A 25,000-nucleotide genomic window follows, 5' to 3' on the forward strand; every position below is an offset into this window, starting at 1 on the left:
AAATAAGTAGTACCAATTGCAACATATTTTATTTTATAGAGGTACACATAATAAACCACAACCCACTTAATGTACCAAAGATGTGTTTAGAAAGCTGCTCTGTGCATCGAGAACTACAGAATTAAAAATGGCAGACTATATATATATACAGATAATATATACAGATAATATAGCCAAATGATTTCAGAATTCTGGATAGGTAGGGCACATATTTGATTCTGTATCCAATTGGAGTCTGTGCATACATAAATCCTTGAGCTGCACATTCCCAGGCATTGAAGTGTCAGATTTCACATCGAAAGAATTGATTTTCTCTCCGCTTCTCTGCAGTAACCTGGTAATAACTGTCTGATGATTGACTCAGAAAGAGTCACTTATTATCTATTTAGGATCAATTAAGGTTATGAAATAAATACCATTGTACCACTGTATGCATTTGTTGTGTAGCATTTGTGGAGTTCATATAGGACTGATGATGACTTAAAATTAAAACATGATTACTAGCTAAGTTCAGGTTCAACAGAGATAGAGGTTGGTGTTTGAAGTTGTGGAGTGCTGAAGCCTCTCACCACATGATGAGCTTTTTTAAAGACCTGATGCCCCATCTATGTACTTCAGTTTGCCCTTACCTCCACAAACATGTAAATAGTCCACCTCAGGACTATGCCTCCATCTGACCTTTAACTTTTTAGAATTTGCATTACCCAAGACCAGCATGTAGGCGATAAATTGCTGACTATACATTTCCAGAGAGATAAAGAGAGAGAATCGATAATGTAAAGTTTAAGATTAGATGGTAAATGGTCACATTTTTATATAGCGCTTTTCCACTATCAAGGTACTCAAAGCGCTTTACATGAAGGAACCACTCATCCATTCACACACACATTCATACACTAGTGTACACAGACGCTGGGGGCGAGGTGAGGTAAAGTGTCTTGCCCAAGGACACAACAACAGCATTTATCTGTGGGAGATGGAATCGCACCACCATCCTATGAGACAGTGGAGATGACTGCTCAACCAATTATGTTTTTTTTTTGTGTTTTTTATTTCGAGAGTGGTCCGGATCAGTGGACAATCTCTATACCAACTGAGGTACTGAACAACTTATTAATAAGTTCTGAATTCACAAACATCATGACTCTGGAAACAAGAAATGTAGGACCATTATGCAAACCTAGTACAGATTGACAGCAAGTAATAAGGCTCCCACAAAGCTCTGGGAATACCTAGGCCGGCAAGGCTTTGCAAGTGCTGACTATTGCTGTGAGTGTATACAAAACACTACTAGCCTGGAAGATGTTAATCAATCTTTGGCTCTGAAATGAAATGCTTTCCTAGTTGTACATTAGCACTGGGTGTGTTGCTGTAGTTACACAGAGCCACTTGTCCAAAGTGCTGTTTTCAAGTCAATTTTTCTGGAGGACAATAGCTCCTTTATCTTGGAGAGGCAGACAGTGAAGTGTGGCAGCGGCTGGGACAGAGCTGGGAGAGAGGAGGGATGGAGAGAAAGGAGAAGGAGGGTATAAAACAGTTGGACACCAGGTCTTTCCAAAACAGCAGATCAAGGAATGTGTGCCGAAGGTGTCACATAGCTCCAAATATTTGTTGACCGGTCGACGTGGCAACAGGACATCCAGCTCTGCATAAATTAATCCATTACAGGACCCTGGCAAATTCACCCCACGCCAAATACTGAGATCTGGGATGAAGGATATGATTTATTTGGGATGGAGAACAATTTGTTTCAGAAAAAGATAGAAGAAAGAAACACAATGAGTATCAGTTTTGTTTTGACCTTGAAAGATGGCAAACTCAATTATAGCCTGATTTGATGCTTGACTTTGATGCTTTGATCGGTGCCCTTATCCACTCCAATGATAAATCAAGTGATAAATATAAAATTAAGCTTTTTTAGTTTTAGACAAACAAGTGGAGTCATTGAATGAGTTAAGATATTGCTGAATTTTGTACATCTACCACAAGCTTGTTTAAGGGGTTGGGTGTAAGTCAGGATCATTTAATGCTTTATTATGGCTGATTATGATAGATTCCAGTACACAACTGTAATAAAAATAATACATGGAAATGAAACCAAGCAAGAATAGACAGTAGTAGAGTAGTAGAGTTGTATGTATGGAAAACTCATATACTAATCGATACAAAAATTAGTATCAAAATTCAATACAAGTTAGAGGAAGTACTGAAACAAAAAAGGCACATTCACAGGACAGAATTAAACCTTTCCTGAAAATCTTAAGAATGATCTTGAGCTGTAGAACAAGTATAAGACCACATAAACTAGTATACACCCATGGACAACTATGGAACCTACCTGGATGACTGAAAAGTATTATGATTATATTGTCTAAATAATAAGTGTTTTTAAATTTTTTATTATCATTTTAATGGAACTGGTACCGAGTATTCCTGAGTAATTTTAGTATCCTGACAACACTAGTTTACAGATGAGGAAATGTTTGAAATCGGGCTTCAGAAAACAAGGCTTATTAGCAAACAAATAAATAGCAGACTATTGGTAGAAGCCCTGCCTGTTGAACACTTGTCCCTATTGTCCATACACCGCTCTACTACGCCCAGCTGCCATGTGAGTTTCATTGTTGACTCCGCATTGTGAAACCGCACTACACGTGCCAACAAATGCGCACACACACACAACAATGCACATACACGCACTCACACATGCACACAGCCACACACAAGAAGAGACAAACACAGGGTAGAGCTTCAGGTAGAGACAGCTCTGAGTTACTGAGAAACTCAAGGCGAACCAGAGTTAAATTAAACTTTGTAATAGGCCAAAACAAAATAAAATAAAATAAATATGGTATTGCTCAAAAGTTGTTTTATGATTTGTAAACAAAGTCAGGAGAGGCCATTAATGGTTTGAGGACAAAATGAATCAAGATGTCTGATTCACATGACTGTTGTAGGGGATTTTGTACCATTTTGTTACAGACTGAAAAAATGAAAAACAACTCAAGAAAAGACTAAATAATCTATGCTTCATTCCAGACAATTGTGAAGTATTTTTGGCTTAAAGGTGCACTATGTAACTTTTCGTTGGGGATCTGTTACCTTCTTGTTTCTATGGATATTTCATACTTACTGTGAGCGGGGTGCCTCTTCACAGAATTGACCAGTAACTTTGCCTGGCTTGGTTTCCATGATGATATAAAAGCTTAAGTGCAAGATATAGTAGTAGGAGCAGTTTCAACTGGCAACAATTGCGCTATGGGCACTATTTTTTACTAGCTATGGTTTTTCTTTCCATTCATTAATTCAATTTAAGTTGAACTGTCAGGATTATCATCATTTACATAATAAAATGCCCCCTGCTAACAGCAAAATGGCCTTCTGATGAGAAGAAAATGCTATTGTGGATGGTAGCTTTGCTCAAACCTCCTGGATATGTTTAAATTGTAAACGTTTAACAGAATCTGACTGTTAAAACATAAACATGAAGGCCATTGAAATGCTTGTCAGGAAAATCACAAGATTTTTCATCCTTGTTAAAACCATTGTAAAAAGCTTAGGGCTTTTCTATATTTGTAATTTTTTCAGATATTGGACACACCTCTATTTGACTACTGTGTAAAGTGCTATATGATCCTATCTAATCAGTCTGCCAACCATCACAGCTGAAACCAGAACACCACTCAGTATTGATCGGTGCTCCGGTTTCGTGGCTGTCTCACAGGAGACTGCTACTACTGTTGGAGGTGAGAGCGAGTGTGTGTGCGTGGGTGTGTGTGTGTGTGTGTGTGTGTGTGTGTGTGTGCGTGTGTGTGTGTTTGTGTGCGTGACAAAAATCAGTTGTGAATATTTTATTTCTCAATATCTCCTGCTGCATTAGGTCAGATCAGATTCACAACACGTATCATATGGAGAAAAAAACATTTCTGCAAAGTTCTGAGTCAGGTTTTAAATGTGAAACTGTTATCAGTCATATTCAGTTACTTTATTTTTATGTTTTATATTATATGTCCTGCAATATATGTCTCTAACTAAAATAATTTCCCCTTGGCAATAAATAAGTGATTATGATTCCTATTAGTTCATATGCAAGTACATGTTCACATAACTGCAGCAGCCAAAGTGTAGGCCTCCATAAATGTATGTATCCATTTTTGTGAATGCTTGAAAATATTTGTACCCGTTGCAGTGCAGTTTGTGTCATTTTTCCACCCTTGCACTTTAAACATGTGTTTTAGTTCCATAGCAAAACAATTATAATACATACATTTCTCCAGCAAAGTAAAATGAAGTTCAGGTTTGCGAGACATCACATTCAAACAATGTCTGCCCCTTGTCAATCTCCACCTGCTCCCTCTTTTTGTCCTTTTCACTGGCTCTGAAAAGCTTAGCTAGAAGCACCAGCAAACCCAAACATGGGCTGACACTCAGCCAGTCACACAGACAATAGTAACGCACAGATATATGGCTAAGCACAGTGCACACATACGTAACTCGTGGGTAAGTTTCTCCAGCTTGAGCTGCAGTAAATGGAGTGGAACAGGTTAGCTATAGTCCACCTGAACAAACACGGGCCACACTCGCACATTTGGACTCACAGTGGTCCGTCTGCTCTCAGGACGGGTGGGTTTTAATAGCTATCGATCATTCTCCCCCCGACACACTGGATGCCCTGTTACAGATACAGCTGAAGGCGCACACAGCTCCCAAACACTGAGAGAGGGTGAGGAAAAGCCACCAAAATGTGTCAGAAAGCACATTTACCCTATGCCTTCATGTGTCTGTATGCCGCTCTTTAAACTGAGGCTATTTCATTTACATAATGAGAGCCAGACGCACTCTCACAAATTAAATTAGTTTGAGACAACAAATAAAACGAGCAGCCACAAACAAGTGCCTGTGCGTGCATCGCTTTTACTGGTTTGTGCGAAGCTGTGTCTTTAAAAAGGAAAATAAGGACAGTAGCTGCACTGTGCCACCTTTTCTCAATGATGTCATTGGCCAGTGACTTACGGTGTGCTGAAAGGGTCAAAACCAAGCAGAACCAATCGATATTCCATATGATTGTAACTAATATATCTCAGATGTGATTACTTTGGTAGTTGGTGACGATTAATTGTCGAGGCTAATAAAATCTTGTGAGACTGAGGGTGCCAGAGTGGCTGCTGGGAATCGTGGTTCATTTTATGGGCAAATTAATTAAAACAGAGGCTGAAAAACTGTCAGGCATCAAACAGTCATTGTGAAGGGCAGAACAATGAGAAATCACTCAGAGACTTTGTGCGGCATGTAATAATCAAACCCAATGAACAGTGGCTTTATACAGAACCATAAATCAGAACAGGAGAGCAGCTCTGTCGTAGCACTCTTTTCTTTTACATTAGAAAATTACACCCACTTTATTCTTGTCTATAAGAATGTAATGTAATCTGTTTTTCTTTAAAGTATAGCAATAACTATGCTTTTGAGACTCCAAAGGTTTGATATTATTGACTAGAGGGAGTTTGATAGGCCCTACCAGAAACAGGTCCTTTAGTCGACAAGGGATCTGCTGAATGCACTGTTGTTTTGCAGTTGTCCAGAGAATGATTTGAGTTGGAGGACAAGAAAGTCTAGGTGCCTGACTGCTGCTCTCTGAAGTGGTCCTGAATAAGAGAAGAGAGTTGGATGCAAAATTAGATAAAGAAAAGCTTAAATAAATGTGTTAATTTGTATTGCTAGTTTTTTCCCACATTATTTGTCTAAATTTCAGCAGTGATAATTCATGTTCTTGCAAGCATTTCTCAAATCTGTAGATACACTGGTATCATATTGTACATGTCATACAGATTTGATAAGACACTTTAGAGCAGAACATGCCAAGTGCTGTACGACTGTGCACTTCTTCACCAAAGTCGAGCACATGGACAAACACCACAGATTTGGGTGAGTGGCTAAAACAATGCATTGTCCCCGTTTCCTTAAGGGGGAAATCCTGAGGTCTGGAGAGTCACTGATAGGCTTGAGATGAGAGTGAAGGAATCAAAGAAGAGATAGGACAGGAGGGGAGTGCTTAAGGGATCAAATCACTTTGGGTAGAAGTGAAAGTAAATGTTTGTTTTTTTTCTTGGTCAGTGGAACTGAAAAACATGCACTTTCGATGAAACTAAAATTAAAAAATGTTGTCATATTAAAGTCTTCACCTTACAATAATGTATTTGTGCCGGTGCCATGCTTTGATTAAAAAGTAACTGTGTCCACAAATTCTAACTGTAACAGAAATCAATATGTGATAGCTGTGATTTGTTATGGAAACATAAAAAAATTATAATAATAAGTAAAAAAAAATAAAAAAAATGAATGAATGAATGTAAACCAAAAGCTGTTTTGCTGAAATGTTTAATCCACTATGGGATACAGTATGTTCCAGCTAAATGGCCCATACATCTGCATGGGCCAAGCACATTAGTTTGGCAGAGACTACACTGTGGTTACCACCATGTTTTGACCTCACACATAGAAACCAAAAGAGAAACAGAGCCTTAACTCCATATTGAAACATTCGACAGTGGGTCTAAAAATATAAATGAATGGGCATCCACATTTTATTATATTGTTATGGTATGACAATAGTTTTACTGATCGCCACTCAAAGCTGCATTCAAATGAAGAGCAGCAAAATACTCTTTAATGCAATATATATTAATGAATTGAAATGAGACATAAATAAATAATAATTAACCAAGTGAAATATATATATATATATATATATATATATATATATATATATATATATATATTATATATATATATATATATATATATTATATTTATTTTATATATATATTATATATATATATATATATATATTTTTTTTTTTTTTTTTTTTTTTTTTTAAATCTACATATAAAGGAATCTACTTCACAGCCCAAATAAAACTTAATACAAAAACTAACAAAAAACAAACAAACAGTTAAAGCATATAATACAGGATTAAATACAGGATTATGGTTGAAAGAATTGATTTATAGTTCTTTTGTTCTGGACGCTCCTCCTTGCTGAAGGCACTATCATCATAAGTGGTTAAATCAAAATGTTCAAGATCAGCTAAGTCAACCAATTATATCATATTACATCCCACACTATTGATCTTGTGATTTTGACATATACAACAGTGCATAAAGCCAACATTAGCTGTCATAAAAAGTCAGGCTGTGTTAGTGTTTTATGATCTGGTTCATCTCTTTAGGGGCCTCCTCAAGCAGACCAGCGCCAGGGGACTGATTTACTCGTCACACAGAGAAGACATTTTTAGAGGTGGTGCAGTGGGGATGCCGGGCCGTAAAGCTGAAGGGGCAAAAAGTGGCCCAGACGGAGGCAGTGAGCAGAACTGGAGAAGACGTAAGATACACCCGTTAACCTTCTGCAATTAGACCAGCAGTGATTTCTGACCATGGGGCAGGGGACAATGGACTGCACTACACAAATTACTAAGCCTGACAAGAAAGGGAAAAATCACTCAGAGGAGCAGAAATGTTCAGACATTTTGGTGAGATAGTATGTCTGACAAAGTTTCTTAGGTTTCCTGGCTATCAGCCTTTGATAGCCAGACATGGGGGACAAATAATTAAAAGGTGATGAATATGTGACATAGGCATTTCTATGCTGATTTTTTTTTTCTAACCATGAGAAGTCTGAAAATGTCACACTATAAAGGGTTGAATTTCCTTGACCACTTATAGATCCATAAAGAACATTATAATGATATAATGTTGCACATTGTGTAACAGTTTGGTTGTTTTCCTTAATCTTACTGCGTAAAGAGTTTACTAAAGCATAATAACTGTTTAGTCCTATGACTATAATTGTGCTGGTGAGAGAAAGCAGATGTTTTGAGCCCAGCTGTTCGCTTCTGAGGGGCAGCGAGGAGAAAAAGAGACCCCGCTGGAGCTCGCGTCCTCACACAGGCTGTCCCACCACTGACAGTAAAGCGCGTAACCAGATATTCAAAAACAATACGTCATCCCACAATGCACCGCGCGACGCTCTCCTTTCACCATTACGTCATCCCACAATGCACCGCGAGACTCAGAATCTTCTGGTGGTCGTCAAGGCAACGCGCCTTATCTGACGTCCGAGCTCCGCCCGTGGACACGCCCTCCAGCCAATGAGAGCGCCGTCATGACATCATGGCTATTTTTGGAGAGGCAGCGGCCGCAGATAAGGTACGCTCCACGCTGTAAGCGCTCAGTGTATACACTTGAGCCAGAGAGAGCACCACAGAGACAAGGTGTCTGTAGAGAAGTCACTAAGGAAAACTCGGGATACTTTGGCTTTTGAACTGATAGCGACAAACGTCTCCCGCTGAAAGAAGTAAGTCAGTCTTTCTGTATCGGAAAAAGCTCGCTTTCAAAGTTTGGAAGTTTTACCAACTAAGAGGACGCTCGGAAACTTCATCTGAAAACTAAGAAGACTCGAAAAGTTCTCTATAAGACTTTTATTGGCAATTCATTTTTGTTTTTTTCTATGTATAACAAGATGGAAACTACTTTTTATGACGACTCACTCAACGCTTTCTCCCAGCTCGACAGCTCGGGCTACGGATACAACAACCCCAAAGCTCTGAAACACAACATGACACTGAACCTGTCGGACCCGACTGGCACCTCTCTGAAGCCGCACCTCCGGGCCAAAGCCAGCGACATCCTCACTTCTCCGGACGTGGGTTTACTCAAGCTGGCCTCCCCAGAGCTGGAGCGACTTATTATCCAGTCCAGCAACGGACTCATCACAACCACACCGACCCCGACGCAGTTCATCTGCCCCAAGAATGTGACGGACGAGCAGGAGGGCTTCGCCGAGGGGTTTGTGCGCGCCTTGGCTGAGCTTCACCACCAGCACATGCCCGCTCACACTAACGTGACCTCCGCCCAGGCCACTGTCAACAATGCACTGCCACCGGTTTCCTCTGTGGCTGGCGCCACGTACAATAATAACTCTGCCATGCGCTCCGACTCTCCCGTCTACGAGGACTTGAACACGTTTAACCCGGCCATTAGCACCGTATCGGCGCCCAACTATACCACCTCGGCCCCGACCATGTCCTTCTCCACTGCTCCGCCTCAGCTTCCCATGTACGGACAGCCCTCCTCCGGACAGCTGCCGAGGATCACTGCGCTCAAAGAGGAGCCCCAGACCGTGCCTGAGATGCCCGGGGAGACCCCCCCTCTTTCCCCGATTGACATGGAGAGTCAGGAGCGCATTAAGGCCGAGAGGAAGCGCATGAGGAACCGTATCGCTGCTTCCAAGTGCCGGAAAAGGAAGCTGGAGAGGATTTCACGACTGGAGGACAAAGTGAAGACACTCAAGTCGCAGAACTCCGAGCTGGCGTCCACGGCCAACATGCTCCGGGAGCAAGTGGCGCAGCTCAAACAGAAAGTGATGAACCACGTGAACAGCGGCTGCCAGCTCATGTTGACGCAGCAGCTCCAGACCTTCTGAGCCGCAGGACACTAGTGGACACTGTAGTTGATCCAAACGCTTCCTGAGATAGTGAGAGGCACTTCTCCCGATGGGACGATGTGGCGTGACACTGGCAGGACCGGGGCTCGCACTTTAAGTTCAGTGAGTGCACGCGCACTCCAGGGGTGCGTCCCAGAGAGGGGCCCGGGACAGTGACAGTACCCATGCACCAGAGGGGCATGGGGACAAGCAGGATACTCTTCTGTTTCTGTTTCGCGCCAAACTGGACAGAGTTTTACTTTATTTGACCAAGTCCTCCTGCATGGACCTTGACCATCATGGACTTCAGTATTAGAGGATTTAAGATCCCTCAAAGAGACTCTTATAGCCATATTGGCCTCAGCCCAGTCCGGCTGTGATGTCAAGTTTAACAGCTGAAAAGTTGCATTTAAGCTGCCTGACTTCTGATTTACAGTACAATGTACTTTTTCTTAATTGTAAGAAATTAAGTTAGAAAGTTTCAAGATTTACTTGTTTTTTTCTTAACTTCTTTAATGGGGTTTCACTCATTGTTATATGTATATATAAGATCAACTTGGAGTACTTATGTTTACCATTTGTAACAAAATCTGTATAATTTTTTTTATGTTTTTCTGAGCACTTCAGAAACCTATTGATATTTAAGGAAATAAATGACAGAAAATTAAGCAACTTGCCTGTGTGTTTTTGTGTGACAGTAAAGTGGGTGTGCCCTCCCTGTCAAAATCTCATACAATTAAACATGTTGCAACACGTTTTAAGAACTGCGTTCCCAATACCTTCAGGTAAATTCCATTAGTGCCTCCATCGAACCAGTTCAATGATAGTTTGAAGTGAAGGCAAAGCTTGATATGGGGAGGCTGCTGCAGCATAAAATAACGATGTCACAACTTTGTTGTGAATAAGTTTCATACACTTATTATAAGCATATTATAATACAAAGCCCAGTCCAATAAAAGAAAAACAAAACCGACACTGGTAAATCAATCACAAAGACCAATGTGTACACAGAAGGCTACAGCATGCCGAGTATCAGGATCACGAGTATAGTATGAAATAGGCTAATTAGTGGGCGTATAGCATTAAATGTTGTAGAATAGTGGCAACTTATGGATGATGATGAACAAAATTATAAATAAATAGTAGGCCCGTCATAATTACTATATCGACTTATCATTCAATATATGACAGATGGAACAATACATTTTGGGGGTCAATATTTATCATGGGTCTTGTTCTTAATGGTAGTGGGGAACATTTGGTTATTTTTGAATAAATAAGGTCTTTGACTTATAGATACATATAAACAAATATATTTAAGTAATTCTTCTTTTTTTTTTATTGCAGTTTGTGTTTTTAAATCATATTATATATTTTGGGGGTGGGGTGTAATCCTTCGTTAGGCTTATTGAGTCAGTGGCATAAATTAGTTTGAATATTATCGTTTATCCTCTAGGCTATTTTCTTAAGCAATGTACTGAACTTTAAAACGTGTTATTGTGAGAGGCTTAATAAATAATTCATATTTAAAAACGTAAAGAGAATGTGTAATTTAGGCTACAGTTTTAATCAATCCACATTCTTTATTTTAGGAAAATACTTCGATTACAACCGCCATGCAAGTTGGTAGACTATAAAGGGTCATGTCGTAAACTGAACACTAGAGGGAGACATAGACAAGCGCTTTCTATCCCATGTGCTGAAGTGACGTGACATGATATGACACGCGAGTGAGTTCAGAGCATGGATCTTTGGTTTAGAGCCGCAGAGCTCATAAATGATCTGCAGTGGACCTTTAAACATTAATGTCGTTATAACTTTATAAAGGCAAATTAATTATAAACACACACACACAGCGAACAATTCAAAGCCTACTTGTGATGGCCCATTTCAACTTATAAAATACATTTAGATAAGAATAGAATGCTTAAAATAAAATGTGGCTTATGAGTCGCTTAACTCACTTTTTGAAACGACTTAATGAAATTACTAAATGAAATGGAAAAATAAAATCAGATGTTTTGTAGTTATTATTTATGAGGCAAACAATAATTAACATGCATTGTTACTGAGTCTACTTAGTGCCGGACATTTTTAATTAGGCTGCTTTGATTTGAATGCTGAAAAATTGGGACGTCATGACATCATTCCGGAAAGCGGTGCCCCTCTTGCCATATAAGGACAGGGCAAACTCGGAAGATATACGTCACAGCCCAGGGGCGTGGTTTACGGGAATTGAGGCGACGCTGCGACAAAAGAGCAAATCCTGTTTAAGTTATTAAAGGAATCTCAACTATCCCACGGTGACAAAGATGCGCATACAATTAACCAATTAAGAGTCAACTGCCATTCACGAATTAAAAAAATAGCCCAAAAATAATATTTTTGAGATTTCAATACACTTATATAATACACTTATTTTAAGGCTGAGTGTCTTATCAAATAAATTCACAATGATCAGTATCAGAATGTGTGAGCAATAAAGGCTGAATATCCAAAAAAACAATGTAATCATGCATTTTTCAGCACAGTTGCTGTTATAACAAGATTTTAATGCAGCAGCAAAAACAGGTCCCACAGTGGGGCTGCAGTTGCTCTAGCAAATGCTTCAGTTCTGAACTGAAGAAGCAGCTTGGATGAGCTGCAAAGTGTATTTGATCAAAAAACTTTTGTCCAGTTGACACTGAATTGAATTTCTACTTTGCCATGGATTCTACCTGGGTGACTGAAGGATTTTACAAACATCTAGTGAAAGCTGCTGTTGTGTCCATACAAAACACTTTCCACCTTGCCTATCATGGCCGGATGACCATTTGGAGATTGGTGATTTGTCAGCGAGAACCATAACACGTGTGTTTGAATTTCTGTAACAATGCAAGGATCAGGTTTAGGAAGTGCAGTTGCCTGGAGGTTCACTTGGTAATAAGCATAAATCAAAACACAGAAGACACAAGAAGTACAGTTGGACCTTTTGAGGAAGACTGATCATTTTAAAATGATTACAACGTTTCAAAATCTTCAAAAAGCTGCTCACCATGGTGCCAATCCTTATGCCATCAATGTTCTCCAGACCAAGAGGAAGGATCTAATTTATGGGATTTTGAACACAGCTGACCTGCTTGGTCACACTGTTAGAGAAGGCATTCTTACATCAAAGAAGAAATCGATTATTTTAGCAATGAGAACTCGGCATGAACAAAACTCAAGGATTTTAGACGTAATTGAAGCAAATGGTGAACGGGCCTGTCGCAAGTTTATTCATCCATGTCTAATGAGGGCAGAACCAGAGCTATATTACCAAATCTGTGAATATGTAATGACTGTGTATGAGCATATTCGAGACGCACGGAGGCAGCTGATTGGATATTTACTAGAGCAGGACCAGGAAATAATACATGAAGTTATGAAGAGACCAGTCAATCAAAGGAATAATGCTGTGCTTGTTTTGAAAGAAAGCAGTTTCAAGAAAGAAAACAAGGTGCCACAACTGGAACTCGCTATAACCAAACCAGTAAAACCTGTTGATTTAGAAGTGATTGGAAAAACAGAAGAAATAACAAATGATGACACGTACACTTTTGATGCCAAGACACAAACCAGTGCAGAGCTAATTATCCAACCAGAAGCTGAAAACCTGGGGACTACTAGAAGTACTGAGGCAATGGAGGAACAGACTTTGACACAAGATACTGCAGAAAATACAGTTAAAGATACCATGAACCTCCACAGAGCTGCTCAGGACGGTGACTGGTATCAAGTGGAGCGTTTGGTTGAAAATGGGGCACAGATTGAAGCTAGAGATTGTCAGAATAAAACTGCATTATTTTATGCAGTTGCAGAAGGCCATGAAAATGCTGTCATTGCTCTTCTAAAAGCTGGGGCAAAGATAGATTATGAGATTATAAATGAAGCAACAAAGCACAGTTCAGTCTTAAAGATGCTTTTTGGTGAGTATTTTGGTGTTGGTAATATTTTAAAGTCAGCATTTAATATGTGATGTGTGAGATGTGCAGTATTTTTCTAGGGCTTTTTAGATCATGTTTAGATGTGGTTTAGCACTTGTTTTAAAATAGATAATGTAAAGGAAGTAGATAGCATGGGCACAGGCAGGTGTAGGTCTTGTGCAAGAGGCAGCAAAGAACTCAGATTGATGTTTATTTGGTTGGAACATCAATTAACATTTCCTCCGGTATTTGCAGCCTTGAACTCAGATCTGTTATTATTTATTTGAGTTGTTTTTGAAGTAGGCAAAATATGCTAAATATGTTACAATCAAATCTGAAATCTGGTCAGAATTAGCAAGTTGTAATGGGTGCATTTTTGGTGATATAATGTATGAAACCTAACATGAAATAATCCTCTGGGAGTTTATGTTTAAAAACGACTAATTCTGTGGGGTGAATGTGTTTTAAAAATGAGCGCAAAGTGAACTGAATCTATTTTTTTAATACATTGTCATTTCATTTTTACCAGATAACACCAGAGAAGCAGTGAGTGAGGAGGACCTAAACTCTGCAGTCTTCTCCACCGTGAGACAGAACAAAGACAAAACCCTCTTAACACTAATTGATAATGGAGGAAATGTAAACATCTTGGACAACCAAGGATACACTCCCCTTCTACTATCTGCAGAGATGGGGCATTCAGAAGCCTTCAGGTTAATGCTGGAAAAACTCATTAACCTCTTTTATGCACATTAAAACAGTAGGAAATGTAGCCATGAGTAAAAGGAAATCACTGTTTGTATAGTTGTATGCATGAGACAGGTGGTAATAAAGTTATAAGTGGGGTTAAAATTATATTCTTCTCTGTTTAATCTAGAGTCCTATTAGAGAAACAGGCCAATCCAGAGGCTTTACTTTCCGATCATTTGTCAGTCTTGCATTTGGCTGCAAAGAGTGGTAGTGTGCCCATAGTGGAGGAGCTTCTAAAAAAGGGAGTGAACCTGGACACTATTGGCCCTAAAGCACAGACTCCTTTGCATCTGGCAGCAATGTTACCCAGCTCGGACATTGTTCAACTTTTGCTGGCAGCTGGAGCTCAAGTAATTGATATCAGGTAATTTATAGTACAGAACTCTACATATTCTTTTAATTAACAAGGCTTCATTGTCATTTTAGATTAATTCAGCAGCCCAGGATGGAGTCACGCCACTGCATGTAGCCAGTCAACATGGAAATGAAGATATAACAGCATATCTTCTAAAAAATAAGGCTAAAATTGAGGCAGAGGACAAGCTCGGGAGAACTGCTCTGCACTGGGCGGCTATAGCTCCAAAAGAAAGCAACATAGTGAGCATGTTGCTATCATTTAAGGTTAATGTAAATGCTCTTGATAATGAAAAGAGAAGTGCCTTACATCTCGCAGCAACTGAGGGAAAACTTCAAAATGTGACTTCATTGTTGTCCCACAAAGCCAAGGCAGGGGCTAAAGACAAGAACGGCTGTACACCTATGCACTACGCAGCAGCTGGAGGCCATGTCAGCATCGTTTCAGCTCTCTTACAGTCACTGAAAAAGAAAAACATAGATGAGAGGAATATATGGAAGAAAACACCACTACACATTGCAGCGGAGAAAGGCCATGACAATGTAATTACGCTGCTTCTAGAGGCTGGTGCAAAGATCAACTCCACAGACCAAAATAAAGACACCCCATTACACTGCGCAGTGCGAGGTGGGCATCAGGAAGCAGTGAAGAGGCTGGTGGAATGGGGACAGGGCAGCAGTCGTATGAAGAAAGCTGATCTCCAGGCAATAAACAGTGTGGGGAAGACAGTACTGCAGCTAGCACAGAATGGAGGCACACCAGAGCATGAGAACATTGCAACTTTATTGAAGAGAAAGATGTTTTTAGTGAAGTAGTGAATTATGTAAATTGATTCACTGATATATTAGATAAGATAGCTGGAGTAGATTTGCTAACACTTACTTAATCTTTGAGTCTATGCTTTGGAAATGCCAAAATCTGTGCATTATTTGACATCTTCTCTGTTCAGTTCCAATACATATATCTTTGTAAATACCAGCACACAACAAACACAAAACACATTTGATTGTACGAGTGAAAGACATTTGCCTTCAGTTATGAAAAAAAAAAAAAAAAAAAAAAAAAACCATAAAGCCACAAAATTGTTCACTGTTAATAAAGCAACGCAAACTAAGTTTAAACAACGTTGCTTTACTCACATGTTTGTTGAGATCCACGCTCGCGCCTGTCTGGTCTCACGTGACGGTGACTGCTCCACGGTCACGTGGTTTTGTTTTGCTCTCGGTTTCGTGTAGCTCGTGTTTGTGGCTAACGCACTGAAGTATTAAAGTTCAATATGGCAAGAAACGAAGAGAAACAACAAGGACGGCTAAACAGACTGTGGCTTCAGAAGGAACGAGAAGGTAAAGACTATCTAGTACTGTGGACCTTTGTTTGCTCTGATGCTCTGAGAAGTGAGAATGCTAATTGCTAACAATCTATGCTAACCCTGTGCTAGTAGCCTCTTCCTCATAGAAATACATGCCTCTTCACTTTCCATTTTGATTTTGACAATTTAATCTTTTTTTCAGCATTGCTTATATAAACGTGTAACAAATGAATAGATACCGATAATTATAACACATCAAACTACAGTCACACTTATTTTCTATAGCTTATACCCTTTGTTTGCTCTCCAGCCATTTGTCTTATTAATTAAACATTTATATGCTTTAAGAGGGGCGACTCAAAGATGCACGAGAGACAAGACCTAAACTGGTAATAAAATGTCTATTTATAGAAGGTTTAAATTGAGACTAAACATTTATTTCACATCATCTGTTTTGTTTTCTCACCTTCTCAACAGTATACCCTTAACACTGCCACTGCAGTGAAAAAGTGGATTCCCAGTATAAAGAATGAAATAGAATATAACTTGCAGGTAACAGTTACAGTACACGTATTTACTTAATTATGTGAACTAACTGTACTGATAAAGATGTGTGGTTGTTGTTTACATTCCAGCAGTCCCAGTTGACTCACTATCCAGAAAGGAAGATTGCAGAGTTTCATCTTAAAATTGAAGCTTTGGAAAAAGAATATAAAAGTTTTATTACCAAACTGCGTGTTCTTGACCCATCGTGTAAGCACCAGCCCTGGACACCTCGAGCCTACTGCAAAAGACGAGCTGACCTGCAGGATTCACACTGCACTGGTCAGTGCATTTTCATGTTTCTTACCAGTTTTACCAAGTTCAACAATAAAACACTGCACATATTTTATGTGCATAAAATTATGAGACAGACAGATAGACTTAATCCTGAAGGAAATTCAGTTTTCCAGTTGAAATACATTACAGACATACCAACAGATATTTAAAATTGAGATTTACAATAGGCATTAAAAATACTCATACGTGAAAACCATAAATAGGGCTGTGCAATGATAAATACAAATACAATACAGTCAGTAAATGACTTCACTCCTGATCACCTGCTCCCCTACATGAGCATTATAAAGTCGAACAGCACTGGGTAAAAAAGACCTCGTGAGCCAATCTGTGGAGCAGTAGAGTGAGAGCTGCCTTTTACTGAAGGAGCTCTTCTGTTTCAGCACAACTCATGGAGAGGGTGACTGCTGTTGTCCAGAACAGCAGCTCAGCTAATGTCCCCCTTTCCCGTAGTAGCCTGTTGTACTTTTTATTCCTTTACACTTCTCCCTAACAGAGGCAGGTGATCAATAACAGAAAGAGAACAATCATGTCATTCATTGATAAAACAGCTATGAGTTTTTCATAAACTCACTCATATGTTTTTCATAACCTTCTTTATCTCTTTGATTTTCAGTTAAAAAGCCACATGCAACGTTTATTGAAGGATGTGGGGAAATAAATGGAGACAACAACAGAGGGACAAGTTGTACAGGACATCTAAAGACATTTACAGCAGAGGCACTTCTGAACACCTCAGAAACCAGGACAATAGACCAGGCTCCACCTAATTTGGACAGCTCAGACCAGGATTTACCTCTTTCTTTTGACCAGTCACGGCTCGCAGTGGCTGTGGCTTCATTTAGGGGACCATCTGCTGCTTTGGAGTTGACTGAAACAAACAATCTTGCCAGAGTTTTGCAAGCAAGTCTGCCGAATTTAGGTAATTCTGCAGGGACGTCCTCCAAACACCAAAACCTAACAGATAAGAATCAAAGACTGAAAGAATCCACAACATCCGATGAGTGCAGATATCCTGTGTGTGTAAAAGCGAGACCAACGTGTGCCACACAGGGGGGGTATCTACTGGGGCTTGACTGTTACTCCTCTTCAGATGAAGAAGACAATCCAGGATAACCCAAGTCAATAATGTCACAGTCAGTGATGCAAATACACACACACACGCACAAACATGCACACAGAACCATGTCCTGATGGTCCACTTCAGCCTGAAGGTAGCACCTAAAAGCACACTTTGTAACAGTATGTTTTGGTGAAATTGGGACAATAAAATATGCAAGGGTCATGAAGAAATGTTCTGAGATTATTTCATTTTATATATAAGACACTGTGTTTAATCATTTAGTGAATTTAAAATACAACCAATATATAAAAAATATAATACGTAGAGTATAATAAATAGAGTTAGGTTGGTCATGGTTTAGTAAGTTTTTATTTTGACAGTTTGACTAGTAAATAAAGGTATGCAGATTTGTATTTATTTATTTATTTTGTTTTATTTAACAGAACATATAGTGGCTAAATTACCCCAATAACAAGACAAAGCATTTATAAAATTTTGCATCCTTTTCTCAAATCGTGAACGTATAATTTAGAATAGTGTGTTATAGTGTAAGATACCCACCCTATGGTTAAAGTTCCAAACTTCTCTGCATTAAAAGTAATAAAATACAACAGAGTTTGTCAGTAGAATTTATAACATCCAGCAGAAATTTACATAATGGCAGTTTTCCATTTTGAAGTAATAAAACCAACGAGAAATCTGCAGTGTTAAGAAATGTAGCCATAAAGAAACTCAATGAATGTGGCTTTGACCACATTATACAGACAAACCTAGAAAACGACCCCAGGTAAGATAGTTATCTCCCACTCTGATTCATTTTAGCCACGAATTCATCATTCGTTGGTAGTTTGCGCTGGTTAGCCCCACACCCTCAGCCCACTCTGCACTACTGCAGGACAGCCCTAAGCACGACACTTCGGGGAAACAGAAACATCGAGTGATGCAGGTGATTTCTATGGTTTGGTTTGTTGCACTAAACCTGTGACACTGATGTACTTAGTTTTCTCTTGTTCTCAGAGTGGGTCTGGAAAAACTGGGTAACACTTCATTATAACTGACATAAGTCTTGACTAAAAAATTCTACTACTCAAAGATTTTAAGCACACGATTTTCATTAGAATAGAGCAAGTAATGCATAACTGGCTCCTGTATACCAATACAAATTTAACAAGGCTATATTAAAACATGTTTTTATAGAAGTTAGAAAAGTATTAGTGTGTTTTAAAAATGTTTGTCTTTGCATTAAAAAAAAAAAATCCTGATTTGGTTTTCACAAACTAGTCCTAAAATTTATGCTTTAACTTAACTCAAAATGTCATAACCATCGATCAAATATGGTAATGTATTTTTTATATAATGTTGTACTTTAGATTGCTACAGAAAGTCAGTGCACATCTCAAACTCCCACCTATGTGGTTACACCAATGCCCTTTAACAAAAACCACTAGACTTGCAGGATTGTTAACTAATATTTTCTCTGTTTAACTCGAATGTTAAATGGCATACAGTGGAAAATGATCCAGCCACAGTCTTTAGAACAGTTAGGTGCAGTAAGAGTTAAGATATTTTAAGTTGATGAAATCGTGAATGGGGAGGTTTCCAGTAAGCTCTTTGCTCACGTATAGGTTGGGGTTAATGCTCACCACTTGCCAAGTATCACTCCTGCTGATCTGTCTTTGCAAGCTGAAACATAAATGCTTTTCATGTGGCAGCAATATCTTCCCACCAAAAGTACTTTTGTCTGCTACTGAAACTGCTGTATCATTATTTACTAACACTTAAATTGTGAGTTACTGTGATAAATACACAGATGTGCAATCAGATTTGGCATAAGATTCTGACAAGTAATTGACCCAGTCTACTCAAACAGTATGACCAGTGTTAGGAGTTATATTGTGTTAGGAATTAAACTGTGTCACATTTATGATCTGTATGTCTCTTGTAGCCAAAGTTCAGTTTTGGGGCAAAATGTTTTAGAATTTCTGTTTGTGGTCAGTGGAAGTCTCTCACTTCCTCATTCAGACCTACATTTTCTGTGCATCAAAGCTCTTCACCGAAAATGTTGAGCACTTTTAAATTAAGTAGTAACTGTTAATTAATACATTTGTAATGAATACATTTTTGCACAGATTTACATGTTTTCTGCCAGCAAAGCAGACTACTATGATAGGGTAGGATAAAATAGAAACTGAAAAGAGAAATAAACATTAATTTAATGTTGAAGTAATGCTTTTGAATTGCAACTTTTCAACTAATATTTTATAATCTAATGTGAGATAATTGTTTATCAAAGTTAAGATCTTTGGTCATACATGGGAGGGGCATGGGGGAGGTGGCCAACATGATGACAAATTCTTTAAGACAGGCAGAGGCTCATACTACACACTTCTTGCATCCAGATGCTTCACAGGCACCACTTCTCTGATCTGCTCTCCATCAGACCTGCACCATGAGCTCTCAACACTCCTATGACCAAACCATCCCATACCCACAGGTGTTCATTGTGGATGGTGGGGGGCATCCTAGCCCACATGGCGCTCCTCCAAAGCTGATACCCTGCTGGTCCTTCCCTCAAGCTCATGAAACAGTGAGGAGACCTGCGAGAAGTCGTGGCTGTATGGGGGTCAGCTCCAGACTGGTCTGGGTGGTACTACTGTTGTTTGCACTGGTGTTTGCAAGCCTGGGGCTAGGAGTTGTGTGGACCGTGAACTTGCAAAAACAGTTGAAAGACATGAAAAAGGTAAGGGAGGAGGGAATTTAATGTACTTTATGTGATGTAAGGTTGTTTATACTTTGTGCAAGGCTTTGAAACCAAAAATATATGCATCAGACTGAAGGTGTATGGTGGTAGGAGTAGGTAAGTATATCAATTTTTTTGTAGTATCGGAAAGTTATGCACACCTTTGCATAATTCTGATCTAATTTGCACACTGACATTCAGAAATGAAAGAGATGACAGAAATGTTCCACCAGCGGCCACAAGTCCACTACCACAGGAAGTTTTTTTTTTTTTTTTTTGAAGATTGGTCTGATGAAAACCAAACCTACATGTCTGTAGAGTTGTCTGTACTCATGCAAACGTTTGTGTTTTAGATGGTCCAAGGGCTGAACAGAAGCACAGAGAACATGATCAATGCACCACAGATGCAAATAGGTAAGAAGGTCTGGTTTTAAACTTAGATGATGATGATTATTATTATTATTATTATTATTATTATTATTATTATTATTATAACCCATATGTGCTTTAGGCTTGAATGAGCCTCCACTGAAAGAAGATAAAAAAGTGGATGAAGAGAGACCAGCAGCTCATGTTATTTGTAAGGCTGTAAAATGAATCTGTAATCTGCACTAACTTCCATATCTGTCATACATATCAGTGACACTGATACATTTTATAATGTTTCAGGGGATCATAAAAACGGTGCCATCCAAAAGACATTAAGATGGGATCCAAATGTGGGCCGGGCGTTCACCACTGGAGGAGTGTCCTACAGAGAGGAGGATAGTGCTCTGCAGGTGAATCAAACAGGACTGTATTACATTTACTCCAGAGTGGAGCTTCTCTTCGGAACCTGCTTCTCCACATTCTTCTTTGAGCACACTGTGTTTGTGAGGAGATCCAGCCGCAATTCACCTTTGACCCTAATGAAGGCCCACAGAAAGGGTTTCTGCCCCTCAAAACAGGGGGCTTGGAACACTGACAGCTTCCTTGGCTCTGCTTTACAGCTGCAAAAGGATGACAGAGTATTAGTGAATGTGTCAGACCCACATTTACTTAGTCATGAACATTATACCAACTTCTTTGGACTCTACAAGATCTGATGGTCAGCTTCAAGAGTGATCATTTAATTAATTAATGACTTTAGGATGGACAGATTTCTGTGAAATAAAGGAGAGTAGAGTCTGGAGAAAATTAATATATATGTTGTATACATTTAAAAATGGAAATTGAGAGTTAGATTTGTTTGTAAACACTAATAATATTGTAGCATATTATATTTATTTTGCAAATGTTTCTGTGCTATAATCTTATTTAAAACTTCTTTAGCCGTCCCTCGTTTTATTTCATGTTCTGTTGTTTTTGTTACATCTAGAGTTGTCACAAAATGAAATGTGTTACAAAACAAATCTGTAAATGCCAAAAACGTTTGGCTTTTATTATTTACAGCTTCCACAGTTGCACATCTTAATCAGCACATTTTTGTAGATTAGGGGTTTCAAGATTGGTGTGCAACCCACATGAATACTGACTGTTCCTGTGTAGCGCTGCTCTTCTCGTCACCTCAGGTGCAGCTGGGCATGGAGCCACAGAGCCACACGGAGCCGCAGGGAGCCACAGAGCCACACAGAGGGCCCCGAGCTCTGGCTATGACGTGCTCTTCCTTCCTGTGTGAACATTCAGGGGTCCTGGAAAGCAACGTTCTCTTTCAACTTCACTTTTGATCTGAAGAAAGGTCCTGCAAATGCACAGAAGGACTGGCAATCAGAATGAATAAATTAGGATTTATATATTTTTTAACCCTTGTAACAGTTTTCATTGTTTTTCATAATTTTTCATATTCAAGATATGATTTTTGTTATAAACCTTTTTCAGATTTGCTATGCCAGTGTAGGCTTACTGTTTGTGGGTCACCAATTGCCTTTTAAGTCCAGAATGATATCTCTGTGTTTTGTATACAGTAAAGTAATGGAGAAGTCTGTATTATGGATCTCAGGTAAGGGCACCAACAGTATTGGGAACGCATTTACACCACTCCTTTGGACTCTTTTTGATTATTATTCAGACTTATTCAAACTTTTTTGTTGGCCTAAATGTGTTTACAGAGGCTCCCTTCCACCAAACAACATCATATATCAGGGAAATAAAAGTCATGATTTCTTGTTAATTAAGTCTGCAGCTCCTCCACAACCCCTCAATAAGAATTTGAACTTTAACCTAAAACATTTAAAAAATGTATTAAGTTAGTTGTAAAAGGCATCTAGCATCTAGTGGAGTTATTTGAAAATACAAGGTCTGGTCAGCCAATCTAATATCAAATGGTAGAATTAAAGCTCCCAGGACCATGGAGCACAGGTGAGGGGATGGGGGAGGAGAGAACAGGTTTCACATCTGCCATCTACTGGTAACTTTAAGTACATTTTTACAATCTGAGAAGTGCATTTCTTTCAGCAGTGTATTTATTTGGTTTTCATTATAAACCTTAATAAAATACATAAACACAAAAAAGTAACACAAGTAAAGTCCCACACATTGCCCCCTTAACAACATGGAAATTCAAATAATAATATCTAGAGTTATAAATTAAAGAAAAATAATAGCAATAAATCAAGTAGCAAACGTGCTTTTCATATGATCCACCTTACCCCCACATCTGCCACACACACATGCTGAAATACATAAAACTACATATAGTGGGGCTGAATACATGTAAACCACTTGAGAAGTAAATAAAAAATACTGCCATTGTGTATATTACCACTGCATGCATGTGCAGAAATACACCAAGGAATTATCCAAACAGCCACATATGAAAAGAATGCACAAGTTTATACCACCACATTATTCAGTTATAGATTTACTTTACTTTACTTATTTGATGAATGTGTCAAGTCTGCCCTTCCTACAAAATGGTCCCCAAATATGACAAAACATTTGCACTTTATTTCTAACTGTAGGCAATATGTGATCCCTTAAAGTGGAAGAGATGTTTATCCACTGACCTGTACTCAGCCCTGACTTGTCTTGCCAGTCAGACACTCTTACAATCACTCTTTTTGCTAACAGAATGCTCAGTTCTAAAAATGATTTCTCCTTTTGATTCCAATTGTTGTTTTGTTCTAACTTCTATGGTAGCTTGTCTATACTTACCTTACCTAAATTTAAGATCAAGTTCTGTTGTAGTTGCCAAAAACATCATCCCAAACAGTTGAATCTGTGGGCATTTCCATAAGCAATGAAGTAATGTGCTCCTAGTAGCACATTTGAAGCATAGATCCTTGTTGAACTTGTTACGTTAAACAGGTTTGAGGTAAATTATCATTCATTTAAAGTGTAACATTCTGTTTATTGTGAGTGGCTGTGATCTGGTGCATATTGATTTCCATTCCACCACTGAAGTTACATCTTTAAGATCAGAGAGTTTTGAGATTAGACCTTTTTTCCCCCAATAATTCATAGTGACATGTTTTTTGTTGTTTTTTTTTTTCCAATGAAATTCCATGTCTGTGCTGTACTGAGGCCACACTACCAGCTCAGTACAGCAGACGTCTCGTTTTGCTCCTTACTAATAACATTTCTTATTTGTAAGTATTTGATTTGCAGGGAACATCATAACTTTCAACAATTTCCTTAAAGGAGGCAATTGTTTCCTCATCGTACAAACTTTAAATTTTGTCCAGCCCTTTAAGAGCCCAGAGTTAGAATCTTTCATCATTTTGCTAGATTGGACTAAATATTGATTAAGAGTTATCTTTCCCAGAGTACTTTTCCACTTGATTTCAGATCATTGATCACTTCAGATGACTATCATTTCTCTTGGTTACTACAGGTTTACTAAGTTCTGGTTGGATCCTGGTTTAGTTTTTGTTTAAATCTGCTTTAGACCTGGTTAAATTCTGGGATAGTCTTGGTTCAGACCCAGATGCTGGTTCGATAGGCCACTGCATTGGCAATTTGGCAGATAAATATTTTATTTTATCATCAAATATAGCAGTTATTATTGAAACAGATCTAGTCTTGGGGATATTTTGTGTGACCCCAAATAGTGTTCAAAATCTGGCCATGGAGAAAATGAATAACCCTGCATTAGTCTTCGATTTCCTGGCGTAGGGCTGGTGACCTATCTAGATCGCTATCAGTAGGGTTTCAAAGAGTTTTCTTGTTTTCGTTGTTGCACATTAGGTTAGATTTGCCCGAGTGTTAAACCAGAGCATGTAGTCACACTTGTTTCATCCCTGTCTCTCGAGCCAAACTTAGACATTTAAAATATTGTGATTCATATGTGAAATGTACAATAAAACCCAAAGAACATGAAAATGAAAATCTCCATCTGGTTTCAAACTAACACAACTACAAACTCATTGGCTAACACATACGCAGAACAAATATGGGAAGAAAGCCAAAGTCAAAAGAACAGAAAAAGGTTTTCTGTGATCCATGCTTCAGCTTTTGTCAAGTTGGACATTGGCTTGAAGGTGTATCTCTCTCTTTACAATTGTCTCACAAGATTCCATTTTATGTAATATAGGACCTATAG

General features: G+C 38.8%; 4 protein-coding genes and 1 long non-coding RNA gene across 6 annotated transcripts; 4 read left to right on the forward strand and 1 right to left on the reverse strand.

The window, feature by feature from the left end:
- Positions 1-5,557: 5,557 nt before the first annotated feature.
- Positions 5,558-15,699, reverse strand: LOC129412230 (uncharacterized). Its single transcript, XR_008633615.1, has 3 exons — positions 15,669-15,699; positions 14,839-14,990; positions 5,558-5,645 (listed from the first exon to the last, which is right to left on the reverse strand). It is a non-coding gene; the product is annotated as an uncharacterized LOC129412230 (long non-coding RNA).
- Positions 8,206-10,148, forward strand: jun (Jun proto-oncogene, AP-1 transcription factor subunit). Of its 2 annotated transcripts, none has more exons than XM_055165374.1 (2): positions 8,206-8,352; positions 8,518-10,148. In XM_055165374.1, exon 2 carries the CDS (start codon positions 8,518-8,520, stop codon positions 9,478-9,480), a length of 963 nt encoding a protein of 320 aa, XP_055021349.1. In that variant the 5' UTR covers positions 8,206-8,352; the 3' UTR covers positions 9,481-10,148. The 2 variants fall into 2 exon arrangements, with proteins under 2 accessions (XP_055021349.1, XP_055021350.1); XM_055165375.1 differs by having other exon boundaries at positions 8,214-8,352; positions 8,563-10,148.
- On the forward strand, positions 12,276-15,589 carry caiap (CARD- and ANK-containing Inflammasome Adaptor Protein). Its single transcript, XM_020918911.2, has 4 exons — positions 12,276-13,427; positions 13,954-14,137; positions 14,302-14,524; positions 14,601-15,589. Exons 1-4 carry the CDS (start codon positions 12,476-12,478, stop codon positions 15,342-15,344), a joined length of 2,103 nt encoding a protein of 700 aa, XP_020774570.1. The 5' UTR covers positions 12,276-12,475; the 3' UTR covers positions 15,345-15,589.
- An 11-nt stretch (positions 15,700-15,710) lies between the features above and the next one.
- Positions 15,711-17,794, forward strand: si:dkey-86e18.1 (uncharacterized protein LOC557342 homolog). Its single transcript, XM_020918903.2, has 5 exons — positions 15,711-15,872; positions 16,187-16,227; positions 16,316-16,390; positions 16,474-16,663; positions 17,295-17,794. Exons 1-5 carry the CDS (start codon positions 15,806-15,808, stop codon positions 17,792-17,794), a joined length of 873 nt encoding a protein of 290 aa, XP_020774562.1. The 5' UTR covers positions 15,711-15,805.
- On the forward strand, positions 17,687-22,747 carry faslg (Fas ligand (TNF superfamily, member 6)). The gene is made up of 5 exons (XM_020918885.2): positions 17,687-17,814; positions 20,236-20,481; positions 20,835-20,895; positions 20,993-21,061; positions 21,151-22,747. Exons 2-5 carry the CDS (start codon positions 20,359-20,361, stop codon positions 21,564-21,566), a joined length of 669 nt encoding a protein of 222 aa, XP_020774544.2. The 5' UTR covers positions 17,687-17,814; positions 20,236-20,358; the 3' UTR covers positions 21,567-22,747.
- Positions 22,748-25,000: the final 2,253 nt, after the last annotated feature.

The sequence above is a fragment of the Boleophthalmus pectinirostris genome, unplaced genomic scaffold (genome assembly GCF_026225935.1).
Source record: "Boleophthalmus pectinirostris isolate CB_2022bp ecotype Guang Dong unplaced genomic scaffold, ASM2622593v1 HiC_scaffold_704, whole genome shotgun sequence".
In the NCBI taxonomy this organism is placed as follows: domain Eukaryota; kingdom Metazoa; phylum Chordata; class Actinopteri; order Gobiiformes; family Gobiidae; genus Boleophthalmus; species Boleophthalmus pectinirostris.